This window comes from Schistocerca americana, chromosome 2, assembly GCF_021461395.2.
Source record: "Schistocerca americana isolate TAMUIC-IGC-003095 chromosome 2, iqSchAmer2.1, whole genome shotgun sequence".
Taxonomy (NCBI): domain Eukaryota; kingdom Metazoa; phylum Arthropoda; class Insecta; order Orthoptera; family Acrididae; genus Schistocerca; species Schistocerca americana.
The window spans coordinates 1108922929-1108947194 of NC_060120.1; the positions used below are offsets into that span (position 1 = coordinate 1108922929).

At 44.8% G+C, this 24266-nt stretch overlaps 1 protein-coding gene across 1 annotated transcript in view; it reads right to left on the reverse strand.

Annotated features, from left to right (window-relative positions):
• The window catches only part of LOC124595302 (PDF receptor-like), a gene marked incomplete at its 3' end in the record, with an annotated part of 401917 nt that overhangs the window by 82559 nt on the left and 295092 nt on the right, over window positions 1–24266 (reverse strand). The window contains exons 5-7 of the mRNA XM_047133989.1: window positions 20009–20112; window positions 5310–5442; window positions 5166–5216 (exon numbers count right to left, since the gene is read on the reverse strand). Coding sequence (XP_046989945.1) covers window positions 5166–5216; window positions 5310–5442; window positions 20009–20112 — 288 coding nt within the window. The remainder of the gene's footprint in view (window positions 1–5165; window positions 5217–5309; window positions 5443–20008; window positions 20113–24266) is intronic.

The following is a 24266-nucleotide window of genomic DNA, read 5'->3' on the forward strand; positions in this document are numbered from 1 at the left end:
CAGACGAAGGTTCAAAGTTTTGACAAAGCTACGCTGCTGTTTGTTTGTAGCAATATGGCGACTACATCACAAGTGAAATCATTTTGTGTCTTGGAATTTGCTCGAAGTAGATCCTATTTTTCAGGTGGAAAATGCATTCCGCCGTCGATTCAGCAAGAAGCCACCTATGCACAAACACGTATATGAGCGTCCAAAATTCTTGGAAGATGGTTAGATATGCAAAGGGAAGAACACTGGACGGCCACGTATGTCTGATGAAAACGTCGTGCGTACCCGAGGTGCGTTCACACGGAGTTCTCGAAGTCCACGAGATGGGGCAAGCCTGGAACGTATATTTCTTCAGAAAATGGTGTGGCGTGTGCTGAAACGACGCCTGCTTATGAAGCCTTACAAGCTGCAGTTGCTGCAGCAGTTGCATCAAGGCACCCGTAACACGAGGTACGAGTTTTGTGTAGGACACTTTTTGCCGAACGCTCAGCTATCCTGACGAATCGACGTTCGTCTATCGGGTAAAGCTAAATGTTGTAATGTAAGAATTTGGTGGTCGCAAATCCAGGTGTCGTCGTCGAATATGAAAGAGATTCATAGAAGCTAATTGTGTTTTGTGTCACTTATGTTCACAGTGTTCACAGATCTTTCTTTTTTGCGGACGAAACAGTGACAGTGTAACGTCCCCTTAGAAAAATTGTAAATTACTGTGGTGGTAGACCTCTTACGTTATTTGATTTTCAAACAGCTGAGCAAAACTGAACGTTGCGCAGTTGGAGGTGAGCCGCCAGAAGTGGTGGATGTGGAGAGAGAGATGCCAGAGTTTTGAGAGGTTGTTATAAGCGGGTGATCTGGAAATTTGTAAAGGTGAATGTCATGAATATATATATATATATATATATATACATGATGACTTTCAACAGTATTAAGGTAAAAACAATTTTGTTCTCTATCAAAATCTTTCATTTGCTAACTATGCCTACGAGTAGCTAGTGCCTTCAGTAGTTAGAATCTTTTATTTAGCTGGCAGTATTGGCAATCGCTGTATTGCAGTAGTTCGAGTAACGAAGATTTTTGTGAGGTAAGTGATTCATGAAAGGTACAGGTTATATTAGTCAGGGCCATTCTTTTGTAGGGATTATTGAAAGTCAGATTGAGTTGCGCTAAAAAAAGAAAAAAGTGTCAGTTTAGTGATGATCAGAATAAGTAAAGAGAGAAATGTGTGAGTACGTTCAGTTTTGCTCACCTGTTTGAAAATCAAATAACGTAAGAGAGTAAGAGATTTACCAGCACAGTAATTTATAATTTTTCGAAGGGGCGTTAATCAGGAAGTGTCTCTCTCACACTCACACACATACACACACACACACACACACACATATATATATATATATATATATATATATATATATATATATATATATATATATAGAGAGAGAGAGAGAGAGAGAGAGAGAGAGAGAGAGGGGGGGGGGGGGGGACGGAGGAGAGGCAGAAATAATAGAAATATTGAAGTCAAATTAATGGTCATTTCTAAAACTTCTTTCAAACGGAAAAGTTAATATAAAAAAAACTCTAAAATGCAAAAGTGACTGAACTCTGCACCAGCAAAGAGTGAGTCAGTCTCCCTGCAAATTACTAAATCCTCCAGCGTAAAATCTTTAGCAAGAGTTCAATAGTGAACAAAATTTTGAAAATCTCATCCACAATTACTATAGAGGTCACGTAACAACTTCAAATGCTTCTGCCCTCTCGTCAAAGTATGGAGAGCACACTACGAGAAGGGGCGGGGGTGACGAAAGCGGGTCCTCCCGTCGGAATATGAGGGCGTGCCTCAGCGGTCAGTGCCCAGTCCGTGTAGGGTCGGAATGAGTTCATCTCGTCGAAGTGATCGCTGTGAATTACGGCTTGGTTGAATAGGTGGAGTCACTGACTACACATTATTACTCCCCCATCCTTCCACCCTCCCCCTCCCACAGCTGTATATAGCTATCTGACCAAGAAGAAAATGGCACACAAGAAAATGGCAAATCGTGTAGTTCTAACTCCAATCGTTTCCCCGCGGCTGCTTAATCCTCTTACTCGTTTCCCCAGATTCGCGCGTTCCCTGGGGCCCGACAGAAAGATGCGCGTTTTCTCTCCTGTTGTAAGATCTTCTGCACTGGTTACATCTGTAGTGGCAACAGGGTGACAAAGGGCTCTGAACTAGTGGACAAACGCTTTCGGTTATTAACAGGCATTAAGTTACATACTGGTCTCAAGTTAGACCAGAGCACCCGATCCATTCAACATAAAAGAGACTCAAAACATTATGAAGACACCACTAGCTTGCATGGTGCCATGTTGACGGCTCTGGTTCCAGGCTTCTCTCCACATATGAATCCTACCATCAGTTATTACCTGCTGAAATTATTATCCATCCGACCAGGTCACGGTTTTCGGTCGCCTAGGGTGCAACCGACAAGGTGACGAGTCCAGGAGGGGCGCTGCAGGCGGTGTCGGGCTGTTAGCAAAGGCACTCGTGTCGGTCGTCTGCCATCATAGACAATTAACGCCAAATTTCGCCACACCGTCCTAGCGGATACTTTCGTGGCACATCAGCAACACCAGCCCTCTTGAAATGGTCACCAAGAAATCGTGACCTCAACACACCTGACAACTCTTTACACGGAGTCATTAAGCCCCATGAATCTACATGTCGCTATGCTACAAACGAATAGCTGCGCAGTGCTGTTGAGGATGCATTCCGCGCTATAACATGGGACATGATTAAAAGTATGTCAAGAAGGACTTAGGGGCATACAGAAATGTGTTAATAGCATGACGGAGAACATATCGATACATTGGACACTTATGAAAGTAAATAACTGTGCTAAGACAAATCAAATCAATTAGCATTAGATACTAGAGGTACAGTTGACCATGTAATTTGGTTGCCATCTGATATTTTCTTTACCAAGTACGAGGCCTGTTCGGAAAGTAAGCTCCGATTGATTGCCAAATTGAAACCACAGTGAACATCAGAAATGTTTTACTTGTGACAATTAGCTACACCTTTCAGCTACTTCTCTACGTAGTCGCCGTTCTGACTTAGACTTTTGTCATAGCGTTATACCAACTTTTCAATAGACTCATCATAGAAGGCAGCCGCCAGTGCTTTCCGCCATTTCTTCACGCTGGCCTACACCTCGTTGTCTGTGTCAAAATGTTGTCTCCAAAGACAGCGGTTCATGTGACCAGAGATGAAACTCAGGGGGAGACAATTGCGGACTGCATTGTGGGTAATCTCACATTTCCATTTGAAAACGATGCAGGAGCATCTTCATTGCCCCTGCAGAATGCAGCTGAGAATTGTCTTGAAGAAGAAACAGCACGACAGATATGTAATGTTAGCTGCATAGCTTCAGGCGAAATTTCTCACCAGGCCCTCGTACTTGGCGGCAGACACTATTTTCTAGACATCTTTACGCACTCACTGCGAGCTCAGAAATGAGAAGAGCGACGTGATGCTAACTGGGGTTATACGAGAGGCACTACCCAACACATCTGTGCAAAGCTTTATAGGATTTTCATAGTCGTTTCCATTTCGCGACCGATCGGAGCTTACTTTCTGAACGCCCCTCGTATAATAAATCATTTATTTGCATTAACTTTTAATTTCTTATATTATTGATTGTCATAACTTGTCTGTTCAATTTATCCATCGCAGTTATTTTAGTCTTGTGTGCGTATATTTCCAGTTTATGGTTACCATGGAATCACACTAAAATGTTTAACATACAGTGCATGTCCTTTTGGTAATGAATTAACACTGCTAGATCGTCATAAAACCGGATGCAGTTAGTTACTTTACCACTAATTTCCAATTTTTGCTGCTGATTTTGATTGTTTGTACTGTAATTCCTATAAATAAATAAGGAGAGAGAGGGCATCCTTGTTGGACACTTCTTCTTACCCCAGCCCCTGTCTTAGTGCCATTAACACGTACATTTCTCTGGTCTGATTTCTGTATAGGTTGGGAAACAATCTGTTATCTCTCCAGTCCATTTCTGTCTTTTTCAGCTTCCCGAAGAGTATCGTCCACCCTGTTCTTTCGAATCTCTTCTCTAGAATAATGAACGTTGTATACATTTTCCTGTTCATTTGAGTTCTGTTTCCTAAAGTCATTGGTAGTTACATTTCAGTACCCTGCTTCCTTTCCTTTTCCTGATTGGAAATTCACCTCATCTTAAATGTTGTTTAACTTTAAATTTCAGTCTATAGTTAACAGCAGTGAGTACACCGGCTAAAAATGGTTTAAGCCTATGTAGTTTGAACAATCATAGCCATTTCCTTTCTTACGTATAGGACATCGATACTGTCCGTACACAAAGTAACGAGACTGGATTTAAAAAAAAAAAAAACAAAAAAACTACGGATCGTTAAGACGGTGGTTTTAGTTCTTCAAGAATTCTATAAAATCTCCTCCCATTGGAATGCAAATCACAGAACTTCCATACAGCCACGTGTAACTGTCAGAAAAATCGTCCTTTGGAATGTTGTTCAGTTTTGGTGTCGCACTGTTTTGAGTGTAGGTTGTGGCAGCAAACAGTTGAGCCTTCACGTGAATTTCTCCACTTTCTTGTTCTATGGTACGTTTGTAATGACAACACTGACTAATCACCGTAATAATTTATTTTTCCAACAAGTAATTCTCCAACTTAGCATTTCAATGAAGTGGTGCTAGGCCTCCACATATTGTTGATTTTGTTGAGGGGCCAAGATGTGTGGAACAAATTTTGCACAATATTTATCTCTTTTTGAAACAATCCATGAGACTCTCTTGAACATCTGATTTAGACATCTCTCTCCAAAGCGATTTGTGATTCAACAACGCTGACACACCATAGTTGCATGCACACTACTTGACAAGTCAAAACTGAGTCGTCCAATGCACGTCTGCTGCTCAGTCGACAATTGAAGCTGCTGCGGCTGTTACCGGGTTTATACGTCGGAAATAAAATCTGTAGCGAATCTTTTTGGACGGAAGGTTTATATCTACGTCTGTACTGTGCAAGCGATCTCATGGTGTGTGGCAGAGGGTACTTTGTGTACCACTTCCCTCCTTTCCCGTCCCAGTCGCGGGTGGTGCACGTATGCGGTCTAGAGTTACAGAGTAAGAAGTGGCAGAGCCTGACCGTGTTGTCGATGCCCTGGCGGTGGGCGGCCCTCGGGGCGGCCGGCGCCGGCTGCGTGGACTCCGCCGCCCCCACCGCCGTCTTGTTGCGGTCCCCGGCCGCCGCGGCACCGCCCCCGCCACCCCCACCGCCCACGGGCGTCACGGGCACGGGGTCGGCGACGGCTCCGCCGCGCACCACCGCCTGGTCGGCGTACAGCGTCAGCCGGATCACCACCTGCACCACCATCGCCACGAACAGGTTCCGGTGGATGCGCGTCCGGTTGTTGCGCAGGCTCCTGGAAACAAAACGAACCACCCAGCGTCACCTTCCGTAAGCCATCCCGTAACGCATCGCGCGGCCCCTGATGACTGTTCCTATCTCACTCAGATATCATTGTGTTCAGTAGCTCATTACTCATGATTTATCCCAATCGCATGAGGAGTTGAACCACCTAAATACTACAGACGTTGTGTTTCTTTAATGGTTGAAGATATGTCGTCGATATTTCTGGGAAGGAATAGCAAGCTTAGGCGCACGCAGTTATATTGTGTAGGTAATAATACCAAACAGACTGAGATTTTAAAGCAATTACACTTTTTAATGAAACGATATACTTTGTAGCGACATTTAAACGCTCTTTAAAGCATTAGTACACTGATATAATGATGATTAGTCGTTAGTTGTTTGCTTATAACATGCTCCATTAAAACTTTTTGTAACCATCTTAACAGAATCTTCCGTCGGTTCTTGGTAGAACATTATAATGAATGAAAATCACCAGATTGCTTTTGTTCTACAATAAATAGTAAATGTCTGAAGATGGCCTTGTAAGTCGAAACGGTTAACTTTTTGTAATACTACACCTATGTATTGTATATGTGTTGAGTGGAATGCGTTTGCGTTGTATGATGATGATGATGATGATGATGATGATGATGATGACGATTAGAGAAGGGAGAGGGTTAAACCCGGTGCAGGAGCATAGCCTACTACTCGCGAATAGCACCAAGGGAGCTGCCCAGCGTAACTGCCCCATCCGATGAACGGATCATTATCACCAGTGTCACATGCCTTCACTTCATTAGACGCAGTGGGGAGATCTAGTATTTAAATCAGGGTACTGGTGCGAAGTCTGATGATCAGGAACTTTCCGCCAACTCCTTTCCTCCCCATGCCGACCAAATACGCGCAGTGAAAATTTTTTCTCAACCCGGATTCGAGCTGGCTTACTTCCGGAGTCGAGTGCCACCGCACAAGCGTACGTTACCGACTATTTGTGGTAGAGGGATGGCTGAGAAGTGGGAGATGGGGTGGAGAGGGGCTTAGAGCAAGGCAGCAGAGGGCGCAGTGGTCGCTACCCGAGGCCTGGCCACTGTGTTGCCCTGCTAGTGGGTCTGGAACCGGAGTTGAAGGTGATGATACGAAATTTTCTTCTTCTTTTTGTTTTCTGTATTTGTTTGTTTTTGTCTTAATTACAAAGTAAATACCATAATAACTAGGCAAAGGAAGCCCTACAACAGCTGAGCGTGAGGATCGTCCAGGTCGTCTTTTCGTATGAAGAACAGTACTGTCGACTGAGTACACAGGATGAAATCGATCATGAACCCAGAACCATCCTCATCTATTTTTTCTCGCACCTGGAACATCCCAGCTAGTCGGAAGGTCAACAAACGTAGATACTTGGCAAAAGAGGACCGGCATTTCACTCACCGTTGTATACCAGCGTGTTTCTCCGACAGGAACAGCCAAAATTCTAACACGTCTTTGCCACCGTCGCGGAAAAAGTAGTACAACGCCACTCCATGAATACAGTTGACCTCATTTGCCCTGACAGCTGAGAAATAGACGGCACCCCGGCGGAATAGAGCTTCAGAATAATCAGACGTGGGTGGCCATTGTAAGAGTAGGGCAAACATTCGTTGTGTGAGCAGCCAGCATGCAGCGGCCATACCATATGTCTGCCGATGTGCGTCACAATCACACAATCAGTTACTGCGCAGACTGGACACAGAGGCGCGTCGATCAGACGCATGGAGTGCAATCGTTACCGATTAGCGAATCTGTCGTTCACTATCAAGGACCACGAATCCCGCACTTCCGTGGGTAGAAACATGGCTCGCACGCCCTACTGTCTTCCATCACACGGTAGGGGAGCGTCATTCGACGACGTTGGTGTGTTAGTATCTTTGTCATTAGCCGTGACAGTCCCTCGTAGTGGGCGATCGCGTAGAATGCAGGTCATCCAGCAAATACCTATAGTCTACGGGTAACATTCTAATGTGATTGAATGACGGTGAAATATGACCGACAGGGATTGGAGGGTGTAGTGATTGTCGACCACTGTGCCCGGACTCTGTTTCTGAAATTGGTCAGACCTACGCTACCTTCATGTGAGGGCAATGCCAAAACGTCTCACGAATTTTATAACCAACTTCAGCACACACAAAATGTCCAAATGCAGCTCGTAGCCTCAAGCAACGTAATGGGCATCGGCTAAATTGTTTAATTTTGGGGCTAAGTAGACTTTGGCGTACCGTGCCCGCTGAAAGATGTCCATCATGTGTTGGTGTGGGGAGTCGCAGCCGTGCACATATTTTTTGTAACAGCTGACGATATATGACCGCTGAAATACGTTGAATATGATAGAGAAAGAGTACCACGTAACATTTGAGTACAGGTACTTTGAGGGGCACTGTCGGTCCCAAGGCCAGCATCCTGCGCACATAAGTATAGTCTTCCGCAGACTGATGATACTACCCGCCATAGTACCATACTGTTGAAGCCATCGTTGTACCGTCTGTATGTCATCCTCTGACCTGCCAAGGAATGCGACATCATCTGCGTATGCACAACATCGGAACCTCGCAGTCCGTAAACAAATCGTCTCCAAGCGCAGGCGAACGCCATGCATGGCTTCCTAGAGTGCTACTGGAAATAGAACGTTGGGTAAGAGGCATTATTGCCTCACGGGAAGCTCGGTAGAAAGGGGTTCTGATCGATAACCATCCACCATTACCCCGAAGTGCTGAGTGAATCAAGCGCAGGACTACATCGACAAACCCGCTGCGGAGGCCTATGTTTTCCACGACCACACAAAGAAAACTATGATCGACGAAGTCGAAATCCATCGCAACAACGGTGCCCCGGAGGTAGCAGGCCAGTCCCACATCACTTCTTTAGTTCTCGGCATAATATTAGCGACAGTATCGGGTGAACGATCGGGCAATATCTGTTTGTGTCACAGTTTGGCTACTCTCCGCCATTTTGACTGACGTAATGAGCGTGCGTTTCGCTGACGTCTTTCTCGTACATGTGATGCAACGATGCTCATTCGCCATGAAGACCGTCTTGACGCCTGCCAATTGCACCGCAGTCAGTTGGAGCAAATGGACTTCGATACGGTGGACGTTTCGTTAACGGTCTGGTGAGGCAGGTTGCGTTGACAGTTCCCTTAATGCCGCGTGACAAAATACTGAAGTCGTCCATTGCTAGCCGAAATTATCTCTACCATAGCCGATAAATGCCCTGCGCGTAGGAGGATTGACGCAACTAATCCTCCACAGCGATATGGAACTGTAAGCCCGTTGGCTCCGTTGGGATCAGCGCCAAGTCGCCTCATTCTCAAAGCGACAGATCTCACCGAAGAAGTGGCAAACGTTCAGTTTCCATGGTCCCATACTGCGTCTTATCTGTGGGCGAGACAAGCTAACGGCATAGATAGAAACTTGGTGATCGATGAAACCCGTTGGACACATCTCAGTGGCAACTGTCACAGTGCAGATCCCTCGTGATACATATCCAAGCTGCTGGCCGAGTGCGCGATAAGGTACATGTACTGCGATTGTTGCCGTGTTGTAGGATCCACGTGTCTTGCAGCACTACGTCCCGTATCAGCGGGTGCAACGCTTGTCAGGGGACGAAGTGTGGGTATTGGTCCTCGGGGCGCAGAACACAGTTAAAATCGTCGTCCACTGTATAAAGCTCCGCGTTTCCTTGAAACAACGCCGTCACCTCGGAATACAGTGCGGTCCATTATCGGCATTTCGTCGACCCTGATGGGGCGTAAACGTTCACCAAATGGACTGCATCGACCGCCAGCGTCAAATACCGAAGGAAGGCAAGCCATTACGTAAACACAGTACGTTATATTTCAAGCTAAAATTTATGAAAAGACATTACTTTATTTTCGGTGTTACAATCGATACGTAGTAGCTCTGAATGTACAGATAAAATAATTTTTGTAACAATATTTGAAATTACCAATTATTTGGTACGCTTAAAATTTCTATTGTTAATTACGAAATCTAGTACCATCTACTATATTCATTTCTGGATTCGTTTGTGAAATAATAATCAAAACTAATAAAAATTCTTTTCTCAAGAAAATTTGTAAACTCTTTGGGATACTGTTATTTCTGCGAAATGAGATAGTAATAAGCAAGCATCTGATGTGATTAGATGTATTTTTGTACTTAGGGCGAACGATGTAATGTCGGCTTTGTTAATGTGAAAATTCCAAAGAATTTATGGTGTACTAAAATGTGACAAAATATATTAACATAGCAATATAAATTCTGCAAATTATTTCGATAAATTCAAGCATGAGCACCTACAATGTGAGAATTTCATCTTCAGGAATCAGACCCCTAGACAGGAAGAACTGGAGCCAACTCTATAGGGAAAGCTATATAAACTGGAAAGTTTATTGCATTCTTCGCTCCTCTCCAATTTTTCATAAAAGACTTTGCTTATTGTGGACTATAACTGGAATTTGGAAGGATGGATTACATTACAACCTACAGCCATCCTTATGATGTCATTTAGTATATGGCTACCAGTTTTGGTGGTTTAGTGCACAATTTTCAGGCCTGACGCTCAGGATGTTAACGCCATCCATATACACAAGTCATCAGTAGCCAACATCTATTACTGGTTCTCGCGCACTACCAGCAATAGCGATGTTAGTTCAAAACACCAACTTCATAGTTTATGATTGAGGAGACAACATTGTAGTTACAAGTAGTCTGCCAAAACCAGTAGCCGTCCTCTATGGCCGAGCGGTTCTAGGCGCTTCAGTCCGGAACCGCGCTGCTGCTACGATCGCAGGTTCGAATCCTGCCTCGGGCATGGATGTGTGTGACTTCCTTAGGTTAGTTAGGTTTAAGTAGTTCTAAGGCTAGGGGACTGATGGCCTGCGATGTTAAGTCCCATAGTGCTTTAGAGCCATTTGAACCATGTGAACCAAAAACCGTTTATAGTTGGTGGTGGGAGAGACAACATCGCGATTACAGGCAGTCTGCGAAAACCAGTTACAGATGTTGGCCACTGATGAATCATTTATACGGATGTCGTTAACCTCCTCGGCGACAGCTAAGGACTGAAGATGGTGCACCGAAGCACCGAAACTAATAGCCATAATATAAATGACATCATAAGGACGGCTATAGATCTTCCATTTTATTGCGTGAGTGAACGGCCGAAGTTCTTCAGACCTATAATCAAAAGGATGGATATACAAAAAGTTGAAGGTAAGTAACGACCGCCGCCTCAATCCCTTCGCTTAACAGTATGGCCATGCCAGCACTACCTTCTCCAGCCGGTAAACTATATGCGTCGTAACCGTAAAATGAAAGTCAAGAAGAGTTACATGATCTGTTTAACGGAATAAACAGTCTAATGAGTACATAGTATGGACTGAGAGTAAATCAAAGAAAGACGAAGGTAATGAGATGTAGTAGAAATGACAACAGCGAGAAACTTAACATCAAGATTGATGGTCACGAAGTAGATGAAGTTAAGGAATTCTGCTACCTAGGCAGCAATACAACCAATGACGGACGGAGCAAAGAGGACATCAAAAGCAGACTGGCTATGGCAAAAAGTGCATTCCTGGCCAAGAGAAGAGTCTACTAATGTCAAATATCGGCCTTAATTTGAGGAATAAATTTCTGAGACTGTATGTCTGGAATACAGCATTGTATGGTAGTGAAACATGGACCATGGAAAGACCGGAACAGAAGAGAATCGAAGCATTTGAAATGTAGTACTACAGACGAATGTTGAAACTTAGGTGGACTCATAAGGTAAGCAATGAGGAGGTTCTGCGCAGAATCGGAAAGGAACATGTGGAAAACACTGATAAGGAGAAGGGACAGGATGATAAGACATCTGTTAAGACATGAGGGAATGTCTTCCACGGTAGTAGAGGGAGCTGTAGAGGGCAAAAATTGTAGAGGAAGACAGACATTGGGATACGTCCAGCAAATAATTGAGGACGTATATTGAAAGTGATACTCTGAGATGAGGAGGTCAGTACACGAGAGGAATTCTTGGCGGACTGCATCAAACCAATCAGAAGACTGATGACCAAAAAGAAAAAAAACCTTAAAAGTCTAATCTTATGCCAGGTCGCACCTCTTGGAGGGAAACAATATCCATGACCGCCGCGCGTAGCGTATCCCTGAACATTTATACCTTTACCGTGGTGTGAATACCGTTGATGTTACAGGTACCTGTGCGGTATACTTGTGACAGTGCAGTTAATTAGATGGGCTGGTAACGGTCACGGTATGATCATAACCGTGGTCTGATCGCCGTCCCGTTACCAGGGCGGTCGACACGCAAGTTGTTGGTCACAGTGCGTACGGAGCTCGTCCAACGTAGAGCGTCGGCGAGGGGCATCGTCTCTCTCCTGTATCACATCGTTCAGTTCCACTGCATTAGCCCAGTCTCCCAGTGAGTGCTGGGATACGTCTCGCCCGTTGGCGTGCGCTAGTCCCCGCGATGGTGGGATCGTCCTGCTGCTCAGTAAACTCCGTCTCGCAGCCGCGCGTTTTGTGCTCCAGGTCGGGCTGTGGCAGCTGCGTGACGAGAATGGCCGCAATTAATCCAGCTGGCAGTCACATGTTGGGGTCATACTCGTCCTCTGGCTGCACACTTCTCTCGTGCAGCCCTTTTCTGTGAGCAGACTCCTCGTCTTATTCCTTTTCTGGCATTTCTGTTTGCGTTGCCCGTCTCCCCATAAGAAGTGGGTCTAGGCTCTGTATTATCCTCGTGAAGAGCTGACTGTGCCGTCATTTGCTCCTGACCCCGACATAGTTGTGTAGTGACAGGATGCTGGATCTAATGTGACTGCTGCAGTAGAGAATTGGGGGACAAAATGTAACCGGCACCAGAGATGAGGGCAGGTTGTGGTCGACACCCACAACATTCCTCAGTGCCTCGAAATATGTGAGAAGGAATGAGATCATCTGCTGCTACATGAGATACCTGGACGAGATGTCAATGAGGGCAGTGTAAGCGAACATATCCTTGTCCGCAACCGGAGCAGGTCCTCTGTTGTCCGTCGTAAATGAGGACTGAGCCGCATCCACCGATGGACAAATATAAAAGTATGTGTTTTCGGAGCTCAATACGATCATGACGCACTCTGTTGGGTATGGGATATGTTTCAAAAGTTTTCCATTTTTCCTCCACATGGCTAAGAACTGTGCCATACGGTCGTAAAGCGTGTATGACCGCGGCATTGGGGATTTCAAAGGGAGTTCGTAGACGTGCACAGTCAGAACTCTCACACCAGCATTATCAACCGTCACCACACACACGTTCCTTTCAGAATGCCAAAAGCGGAAGCATTCGGTGAATTTGTGTTTCGGGCTATCACAAGCAACCACGTCTATGAGCTTGAGGTCAACCATGATAGAGACAATGGGCAGATGAATTCCGAGCAGACCTTGTTGTTCTAAGTGCACCACGTTACGCAAAAAGCATTCTTGTTCAAATGCTACGGGTCGGATGTATTGAGTTTGTAATGTAAGTTTGATAGCCACCTTTCGGCATAAAAGAGCCATCGTGCTTCGGGTCGATCTAAATCACATTACTAAACAACGCCGCATGCACGTAAACAAATACTCGCTAGTGCAGTGAGGCTCGGTCGGCGAGCACATCCGAGCCGCTACACAGCCGAAGGCCGGCTGGCTTCAGCGAAGAATGGAGGTAATGCTCCTTAGTGTTGGCTCGCAAAACTGAAATGCTAGGACGCCGGAATCGGTCAGTCCTGGTCCAAACTCCGTCTTTATACACTATCTCATCAAAAGTATCCGTACAGCTAGCAATGGACACTAATACTGGGTGTGTACTTCACTGTGTTGACGGCTTGAACTTTACTGGGGACATTTTCAGTGACAGGTGTTTCTTCTGTGCAGAAATACCTGCTCATTCTTCCTGGACCGCCGAAACTAAAGTAGGTCAATGTTCTAACTCATCACAAAGGTAATCCATTGGGTTCACGTCTGGAGTCAGAGGAGGCTAGGAGTGTTATTATTCACAAACCATAGCCCCAAAGAGACCACTTCATGGTGGAGTGAACTGTCGTGCTCCTACAAGTGAGAATCGCCTCCAAAATGTCCCTCTATTACACTGAAGTGTCAAGGAAACAAGTATAGGCATGTGTATTCAAATACAGATATATGTAAACAGGCAGAATACGGCAGTGCGATAGGCAACTCCTGTATAAGACAAGTGTCTGCGCAGTTGTTAGATCAGTTACTGCAGCTACAATGGAAGGTTCACAAGATTTAAGTGAGTTTGAATGTGGTGCTATAGTCGGCGCACCAGCGATGGGGTACGGTATCTACGAGGTAGCGATGAAGTGGGGATATTCCAGTACGATCATTTCACTAGTGTACCGTGAATATCAGGAATCCGGTAAAACATCAAATCTCCGACATCGGAAAAATATCCAGCAGAAACTGGACCAACGACGACTGAAAAGAATCGTTCGACGTGACAGAAGTGTAACCCTTCTGCAAATTGCTGCAAATTTCAACTGTGGGCCACCAATAAGTGTTGGCGTGCGAACCATTCAACGAAACATCATCGATATGGGCTTTGGAACCGAAGGCCCACTCGTGTACCCTTGATGACTGCACGACAGAAAGCTTTATGCCTCGCCTCGTCCTGTCAACACCGACATTGGACTGTTGATGAATGGAAATACTTTCACCGGTCGGACGACCCTCGTTTCAAATTGTATTGAGCGGATGGACGTGTACGAGAATGGATACAACCACATGAATCCGTGGAACCCGCATGTCAGCCTCCCGGGGACTCTGCAAGCTGTAGGAGGCTCTCTAATGGTGTGGGGCGTGTGCAGTTGGAGTGATATACGACCCCTGATACGTCTAGATAAGACTCTGACAGGTGACACTGTACGTAGGCATCCTGTCTGATCACCTGCATCAGCAGGATAATGTGACACCCAGTACGTCCAGAATTGCTACAGAGTGGCTCCAGGAACACTCTTCTGAGTTTGAACACTTCCGCTGGCTACCGAACTCTCGAGACGTGAACATTATTGAGCATATCTGGGAAGCCTGGCAACATGAGCAGACCATACCTCAACCAAGAAGAACAACTTCGCATAGTAACACCACGTCTTCCGAACTTCACTCTCGACACCACTTAATGGCACGTCACGTTCTCTTCATATTCGACAAACCCAAACATTTCCACCGCATTGTCGCAGGGTATAGCGTGATTCGTTGTTCCAAATCACTCGTTCTCCACTGTCCTGCAGCGTTATTCTTTACACAACTTCAAGTGCGGCTTAGCACTGACTGCAGAAATGTGTGGCTTTTGAGAAGCCGCTTGACCTCATGCACACTCGCTGTGTTAGCTGGACCAGTGGCAGGTCTTTGGAAATCACGAGCGATTCCTTCAGCTGATTTCGTGCCATTATTTTACAGTCACCCTCCGCAATGCTCGACGGTCCCCTTCCGTCAGAACACGAGCTCTGCCTGGTTATCGTTTAGCTGTGGTCTCCTCCACTGAGTTTCCACTTCACAGTTCCCAGTCGAACTGGGTAGATTCGGAGGGTTGAACTTTCTTCCATGGATTTTACTCTCACGTGACATCCAATAACAGGTCTACGTTCGAGATCTCCGAGGTCTCCTGATCAACCTGTTCTGTTGTTACTTTTGTTTGCCTCCTCTTATACTGGTAGGTCCGCCTTTCTTTGACATTTAGTGGTCAATACGTCGTTACGTTGTCCAGATATTGCACATGTATGCATTAAGAAGGCCCCACGCTGCTGACATAAAAAGTGTTTCCTCTTGGTCCTACTTTACCCGACGTAAATAAGGCCATCTACGATTACTGCCAAATTCTATTTTACAATAAGCGAGTAAGCAAAACTTCTCCTTGTACAGACTCAAGTTTTACAGCAATTATGGAAGCAATTGAACTTCCGAAAGTCTTCGTACAACGCCCGAGCCTGGATTTAGAGCTCCACACAATAATCGATTCGTTCAGCTGCGCCTCTCATCTTTAGCACATTTCTGGGATAGTTTAGCGAAACTTTTCAGCTTCAACATTAACAACACCTGTATCATACTACTTCTCTTTGCAAGAGTTCCCAATTTCCGTTACAAGAACTTCGATTAAGGAAAACAGGTGCTTCAGTATCCTGGCTGATAAAAGAGTTAAGCAGATTAAAATGTAGCAAAATAACGTGCCCTTCTGCACGCAGTCGTATGCCGAAAACGTTGCTTCAGTTACTCGAGCGGAATATATCTACAATTTTCTGTTCGTTCAGTTCGAGAATACTTAGACATAAAAGTTGTCGAGATGTGCCAAATTAGTCTACATCACCGAAACTGATTCATTCAACACGGTAACGTTTCAGTTATTTCTATATGTAACTTCCGACCTAAGCTATTTTTATCCCTTTCCTACCTGTGTTAGAAGTGTATATATTTTATTCTTCATATATATACTAAAGTTATTTGAAAATGCTGCAGGCGTTCCAGATATGCAGTAGCAGAACGTGCTCTCTCTCTCTCTTTCTCTCTCTCTCTCTCTCTCTCACACACACACACACACACACACAAAAGCAATGATGCTCCCTCAACTACTACGGGAGACGCCAGATATGAATAGAGAGCAGAACAAGACAAATATTGAAGGATTCAACAACGACAACTTATCTGCTATGTCCTTGTCAAGTTTCCGTTAGGAGTGACAGACTCCTGAGAAAGTGTCAGAAGATGATTCGTACTCCACTTAAAATCGCCATGCTTTTGAATTCAGGAAAAGACGATCTTTTCGCAAGTTCAAACGAATCCGTTTGCGTGTGGTAACTCTAGCATAGAAAAAAGAAGGGTAACGTTCATGAGCGCTATGCAGATCGCCCACGCCACACCAGCCGTCCCCTAACCAGCCATTCCTATGGCTGAAAGTGAGAGTTTCAGAGATCACTAAACAGTGTCATTCCTTGTCATTGGCAATCAGTTTCAAATTCGACAAGCGTGACCGCTGTCAGTGAATCTAAGTCCATTTCAACCATTGCGAAGTTACCTGCATGGAATGAGTATTTTGAACCGGGGTCCCCGAAAACACCATTTCTTGCACCAGAACATAAAGCTGTGCGCCTTCAATGGGCCACAAAACACAAAAAGCGGGAATTAGGTGCTTGAAGTGGTGTAGTGTTATCCGACGACCGGGGACTACTCAGGAAAAACAATTGGTCGGAAGTGAAATGTTAATCTAGTAGGTGGGTTAGAAAATTTATAAAGGGAATTGAACAAGTCGGAGTTAGTTATAGTGGGAATTGATGAAGTTCGGTGGGAGAAAGAACAGGACTTCTGGTCAGATGAGTGCAGAGCTATCAAAATAAATCAAATAGGTTTGATCACTACTGATTAAGAAAATTTGAAAGAATAGGAAAACGGTAATGCGGTCAAACTACTACGAACTGCGTAGTGAACACATTATCGTAGCCAAGATAAACACGAAGCCCACGCCGACCACAAGAATACAGATTCATATGCTAACCAGTACCGCAAATGAAGAACTTGAACGAATTTATGGTGAGATAAAAAAACGTATTCAGGTGGTTAAGGGGGAGGAAACTTTTCTTGCTATTGGGAGCTGCAATTAGATAGTAGGAAAAGGAAAAATAGTAGATAACATGGACTGGGGAAAAGGTAGACTTTTGCATAATCGTGAAAGTCGATTGTATACGAGAAAGACACCTGAGAACATTGGAAGATCCAGATTATTTATACAAGATATCCCAGGAAGAATAATCAATATTCAGGGATATGACAGCAACGCTCATTTGAATCGAAAACTTATATCGACATATGCCTTACTCGGAGTGGTTTACGAATAGATCACTTGTGACGTACATTTGTTTTTGGGATAGTGGGCCGCACGTACGTATCTTCCCCACTGGACCTCTTTGACGTTTTATTCTGTCCCAGTCAAGCTCGTTTCTTTGGATCTGGTAGTAGAGAGAACCATCGGTTAACTGTGTCTGCACTCGCGCTGTCTAAAATGCAGCACATCTACACTAATAAAGAATATGCAGATGTGCTGTATGTTTGCTGCGTCTACGACAGTAGTACACCTGCTGATGTCGAAGAATAGCATCAGGGCTCTCCGATACGTCGAATTCCTGACTGCGGGTGTTTACCAGAGTGTTAATCACATTGCTTGAAGCCGTTCCCACTTTTCTTCAGAATTCTTAGTTGTACGACCTGTACAGAAACAGCAATACATGTTTAAAGTTGTGCAGCATAGTCCCATCGGCACACCGCGACTTCCTGTGCGTATCAAAGTCTCACGAGAACTTGTATGGCGAACTCTACTCAGTTCACGTAAAACATGTCCAGAATCCTCACATTCGCAACATGCAACACAACTTGAATTTTTCCACTGGTTCAAAGATAATCGTGATTTACATCCATTCCACTATTCACCGATGAAGCAACGTATACACGGAATGGAATCAACAACAAAGATGATAGTCATCGACGGTCGCAGGGAAATCCACACACTACACCGAAAGCCAATTTTCGACTTCGGTTATCGATCAACCTTTGGTGCGGCATGATGGGTAACATGTTGATAGGTCCATCCATTTTAAAAGAGCGTATGGCTGGATGAAATGACATGCATTTTTTGGAAAATTAGTTTGTTGAAGAGCCTGACGGCGTTCCTTCCACCACGACTGCAATGTACTTCCGGCATGATGCTGATTTCCCTCATTTTACCAAAAGGGTAAGGCAACATTTCAATCCTAGTCACCCTAATTGCTGGATTGGACGTGGTAGGACAATTTACTGGATCGTTAGATCTTTCACCTCTACATTTCTTTATTTTTTATTTATTTACTTTTTTGTGGGGATGGATGAAATCTTAGGTGTAAAGGCTAAAGGTGAGTACACGATGTGGCCTCCTTGGTCGCTTCATTGGACGCTGCTGCCCTGATTAGGAAACGCGCAGAACCACTCAAGCAACACAACATCTCCCAAGAACGCACAAATGCTCTGAAGTTCACGGTTTGATATTTGAATATTTACTGTGAGCTGTAATAAAGCTGTAATGAGACGTGTACGATAGCGCTTGGAGGTGAATATGTTAAAAATGCGTACAGGCTGACAAGTGTTGAACTATATTAGAAAAACGTAAATTAGTTACAAACTAGTGCGTACACCCACTTTATTCAACATGTAAACGTCACTAGAGATATCCGGATTTAGGTTACATGTTCGATATGCCTGCCATCATTGACGATGATGTGGCGCAGATGAATAGTAAAATATGCATGACCCGCTCAAGTGTCGATGATCTCCTGAATGGCTGTTTTCAGCTCTACAATGGTTTTAGGGCTGTTATTGTCTTTAATGTACGCCCAGAAAAAAAGTGTTCAGATCCGGAGAGGCCAATGCCAGTGGCCTCTGGGTACCCCAGAGCCAGAATGCGGCCTCCAAAGTGCTCCTTCAGGACATCGAACACTCTCCTGCTTTGACGGGGTCGAGCTCCGTTTTGCATGAACCACACCTTGTCGAAATCAGAATCACTTTGAATAATAGAGATGAAATCATATTCCAAAACATTCACGCTCCGTTCGGTACTCACCGCGCCATCAAGGAATATCGCACCGACAATTCCGTGACTGGACATTGCACACCACACAGTCACTCGTTGAGGGCGAAGAGACTTCTCGATTGCGAAACGCGGGTGCTCAGTCCTCCAAATGCGCTAATTTTGCATGTTGACGAGCCCATCCACATGAAAATGAGCTTCATCGTTATACCAATGCGTCTGCGCAAACTAAATCCCATAATGTCCCGCAACGAACCGTGCAGTTTTAACGTTCTAACGCAAACTGTTCAGAAGTTATGACGATTTTATTTCATGTAATTCAATAATGGTCACACTGTATTTGTCAGTTGATGGATTGTAAAACGCATGTTGTAACTTTTACTAATGTTGTAGATATTTACACGTGTAAATCTTATAGTGTATTGAATAACATACAAAATAAATAACAATGTACATTAAATGTATTCTATGTCAAAAACCATTTGGAAAAGAGCACTTTTCCGTAGGACGCTTTTTGCTTCTTATGATCGTCCCTTGTCAGACTCTTGGACGCCGAAAATTCCTCCTGAGACACTCTGAGCACAATGTATTCGTTATGAACTGTAGATTGAACGGAAGAAATTGTAAATATGTGGAGAAGTAAGGAGATGGAACTTGGATAAGATGAAAGACCCAGAAGTTGTTGGGAGAGTCATAGGAAGTACGAGGCAACGACTGACCAAAACAGGAGAAAGGAGTACACTAAAAAGTTAATGGTTACTTTGTGAGATAAAATAGTGAAAGGAGTAGAGGATAAAATAGCTAAAAACGTTAGGGCTAATGTTAATCCTTGGATATCAAGACGATATTGAATTTAAGTGATGAAAGGAGACAGTACAAAAATGCAGGAAACGATGCAGACAAAATGGGATACAGACTACTAAAAATGAGAACGAAAGTAATCAGAACCTTCATATTGAGTTAAGACCCACCTGAAACGGTAGAATATGGCGAGCGAGACGAGCAGGGCAGCCAGGGACACGCTGAAGCCCACGATCTCCAGCGTCCGCGTCCGCTCTGCGATCGCCAGTTTCACCTGAAAGCACAGACAGACACAAGGCCATAACAGCAGATTCCGGACACAACAGAGTCCAAGGCATGCACAAAATTGTCATGAAGTAACATATTGCCGTAGCAAAGGAGTTGGAAGAGCAGTTGAACGGAATGAACAGTGTCTTGAAAGGAGGATATAAGATGAACATCAACAAAAGCAAAACATGGCAATAAAAGTGTTTCTAAATAAGAGAAATTTGTTAACATTTATTATAGATTTAAGTGTTAGAAATTTCTTTCTGAAAGGAGTATTATGGGGTGTAGCCATGTGTAGAAGTGAAATATGGACGATCCACAGTTTAGTTAAGAAGTGAATAGAAGATTTTGAAATGTGGTGTTACTGGAGAACGCTGAAGATTAGATGGGTTGATAACGTAACGCATGAGGAGATACTCAAGAGAACCGGGCAGAAAAGAAATTCGTGGCACAGCCTGACCTGAGGAAGCGATCACTTAATAGGACACCTTCTTAGACGTCTAGGTATCACCAGTTTAGTATTAGAGGGAAGTGTGTGTGTGGGGGGGGGGGGGGGATGGATATCGTAGAGGGAGACCAAGAGGTGAATACAGTAAACAGATTCAGAAGGATAAAAGTTGCACTAGTCATTTCGAGACAAAGAAGCATGCAGAGGATAGAGTAGCATAGAGAGCTGGATCAAACCAGACATCGGAGGGAAGATCCCAACAAAAGCAGTCATTGTGCTTTTACTTAGGCAAACATATAAAAGTTTTGCTTTCTCTGCAGTAATGAAACTAATAGATATTTTGATTCGTCCAATGAGTGCTTATAAGGCAAAATGTAAACGTGTTGAGCAAGCGTTTAAAGGCAAAAATGGTAGGTTAATAGTATGTTAACTGTGAATATAACAAATTTGAATTGAAAAAGACAGCCAATCGTAATCAGTCTTCATTGGTTAGTCAATGACTATACTATAGTATAATAGTATATAGTATTTTTCAACCGATTCGGACTGAACAAAGAACACCCTTGCCAGTCAGAGAATGTAGCCATAGCTGCAGTATATCGATTCCTTTCACTCATTCTCACACATGCTCCACAGAGAAACAGCTCCAGACTATCGTGTAAGCTCGTATTTAGCGATCGTTACTGAATAATCAAGTATCCATGGAGGAGAACAGGAAGCATTCACTCATCTTAGTCACACTAATGCAGAAACCGTTCTCAAATGAACTATCTTCGCGTGAACTCCAGATTACTCAACTAATAGCCATTGGCTTGAGTCGTTTGAAAGATGCTGGGAGCCAGATGTGCAGAAAAGTTAAGAACAAAGTATTTTTAGGTCCCAACATAGCGACTATCCACAAGAGATAGGATAGGTATTTTCTGGGTACATGTTTTGCCCTTTTATCAACGTAAAAAGTAAGAAATCCCCAAATTAAGCGGGTAAAAAGGAATACAAAAACATAAAATGAGATTGTGGCTAAACAGAAATGTCTAGGGCAGAAGCGTAAATCCTTAGAAGTACGGATATCTGCAGAAAACGTGGATGACGCTTGTAAATATACCTTTGGAGAAATGAGATGTAGCTATCTGGACATAGTGAGCTCAAATGCTGCGTCCTTACTGAGCAAGAAAGGGAGTGGTAAAAGGTGGAGCATTATACACCCTATGGAATGAAACCGATGCACCACGAAGGAATTACGCAAATGGGGCGGAGATCGATAAATGGGACGTACACGTAAAGACACACAAAAGATTGTAAAATCACACGATTTATCTAACACAAAGAGCTTCACGAACCCAGGAAGTCAATGAAGTGTTGTCCTACTTCTGGCCCTTATGGAAGCAGTTTTCGACTTGGCATTGATAGAGTTGTTCGAAATCCAGTTGACGCGGTAGATCGTCAAAATCCCGAGATGGTTGGAGGCTAATGCCCATAATGCTCCAAACGTTCTCAGTTGGGGAGAGACCCGATGAACTTGTTGACCAAGGTACGGTTTGACAGGCATGAAGACAAACGTTATAAATTCTTTTAGTGTGCGGGCTTGCGCAATTTTGCTGCAGTGTAAGCGCAGAATGGCTTGCCATGAAGGGCAACAAAACCTTGCGCAGAATATCGGCGACGTACCACTGCGCTGTAAGGGCGCCGTGTGTGACAGCCAGAGGAGTCCTTCTGTGAAAACAACTGGCACCCCAGACCATCACTCCTGGCTTACAAGGGGTTAGGCAGGCGACAGCTGTGCTGAAATCCCACCACTGTCCGGGGCGTCTCCAGACTTGTCCTCGGCCTGGAATGGAATAAGGGGCTATTCGCTCCGTAGTTTTGGTCCCTTCACCCCCTAAACCAACCAATCCAACCAACCATTAAGCCTGAAAACACACTGACCGGAGCAGAAATGTCTTCAGTCATGAGTTCCGCATCGAAGTTAGCCTCGATGACCAGTGAGACGTCCCGGACGGCAGTGGGGTAGCAACCTTAGTGCCGCCCGCCATACGCACCGACACCTATGAATGATGGCCTGGGTTCCATTTCTTTTCATAGCAGGACCCCCTTGGTTGTCATTCGCGGCACTCTTATAGCACAACAGCGTGTCGATTATTTTATATGCGGTGTTTTGTTGCCCTTCATAGCAAGCCATCTCGGGATTACATTTCAACAAGGTAATGCACTTCCACAAACGTCATGAGATTATACTGCTTGCTTACTTTGGCCAGCAAGATCGACGAACCTATCCCAATTGAGAGAACCTTTGGAGCATTATGAGCAAGGCCCTCCAACCAGCTCGGGATTTTCACTATCTAACGCTCCAATTGGACAGAATTTGGCACGCTACCCCTCAGAGGACGTTGAAGAACTTTATGATGAACGAGAAGGCGAGTAACTGTTGTATAAGGGCCAGAGGTGCACCAACGGTTTATTGATTCGTTCAGTTCGTAAAGTTCTTTCTCCTCAATGAATCAGCCAATTTCTTTGAAACTGTAAACATTTGTTTGTCAGTACATGTACATCGCTTGTTCCGATTTCCTTCCCATATTTGCATAATTCCTTAGCGATGCGTCCTTTCTTTCTTTCTACTTCTTCTTCTTCTCTCTCTCTCTCTCTCTCTCTCTCTCTCTCACTCTCCCTCTCTGCTAGATTGCACGTGTGTAGAGGAAAGAAGCTTGTATAGAACTTTATAGAAAGAAACAGGAAAGGGAAGAAGGTGAGATGGGAAGTGCAGCATTGCAATATACACTCCTGGAAATTGAAATAAGAACACCGTGAATTCATTGTCCCAGGAAGGGGAAACTTTATTGACACATTCCTGGGGTCAGATACATCACATGATCACACTGACAGAACCACAGGCACATAGACACAGGCAACAGAGCATGCACAATGTCGGCACTAGTACAGTGTATATCCACATTTCGCAGCAATGCAGGCTGCTATTCTCCCGTGGAGACGATCGTAGAGATGCTGGATGTAGTCCTGTGGAACGGCTTGCCATCCCATTTCCACCTGGGGCCTCCGTTGGCCCAGCGTTCGTGCTGGACGTGCAGACCGCGTGAGACGACGCTTCATCCAGTCCCAAACATGCTCAATGGGGGACAGATCCGGAGATCTTGCTGGCCAGGGTGGTTGACTTACACCTTCTAGAGCACGTTGGGTGGCACGGGATACATGCGGACGTGCATTGTCCTGTTGGAACAGCAAGTTCCCTTGCCGGTCTAGGAATGGTAGAACGATGGGTTCGATGACGGTTTGGATGTACCGTGCACTATTCAGTGTCCCCTCGACGATCACCAGTGGTGTACGGCCAGTGTAGGAGATCGCTCCCCACACCATGATGCCGGGTGTTGGCCCTGTGTGCCTCGGTCGTATGCAGTCCTGATTGTGGCGCTCACCTGCACGGCGCCAAACACGCATACGACCATCATTGGCACCAAGGCAGAAGCGACTCTCATCGCTGAAGACGACACGTCTCCATTCGTCCCTCCATTCACGCCTGTCGCGACACCACTGGAGGCGGGCTGCACGATGTTGGGGCGTGAGCGGAAGACGGCCTAACGGTGTGCGGAACCGTAGCCCAGCTTCATGGAGACGATTGCGAATGGTCCTCGCCGATACCCCAGGAGCAACAGTGTCCCTAATTTGCTGGGAAGTGGCGGTGCGGTCCCCTACGGCACTGCGTA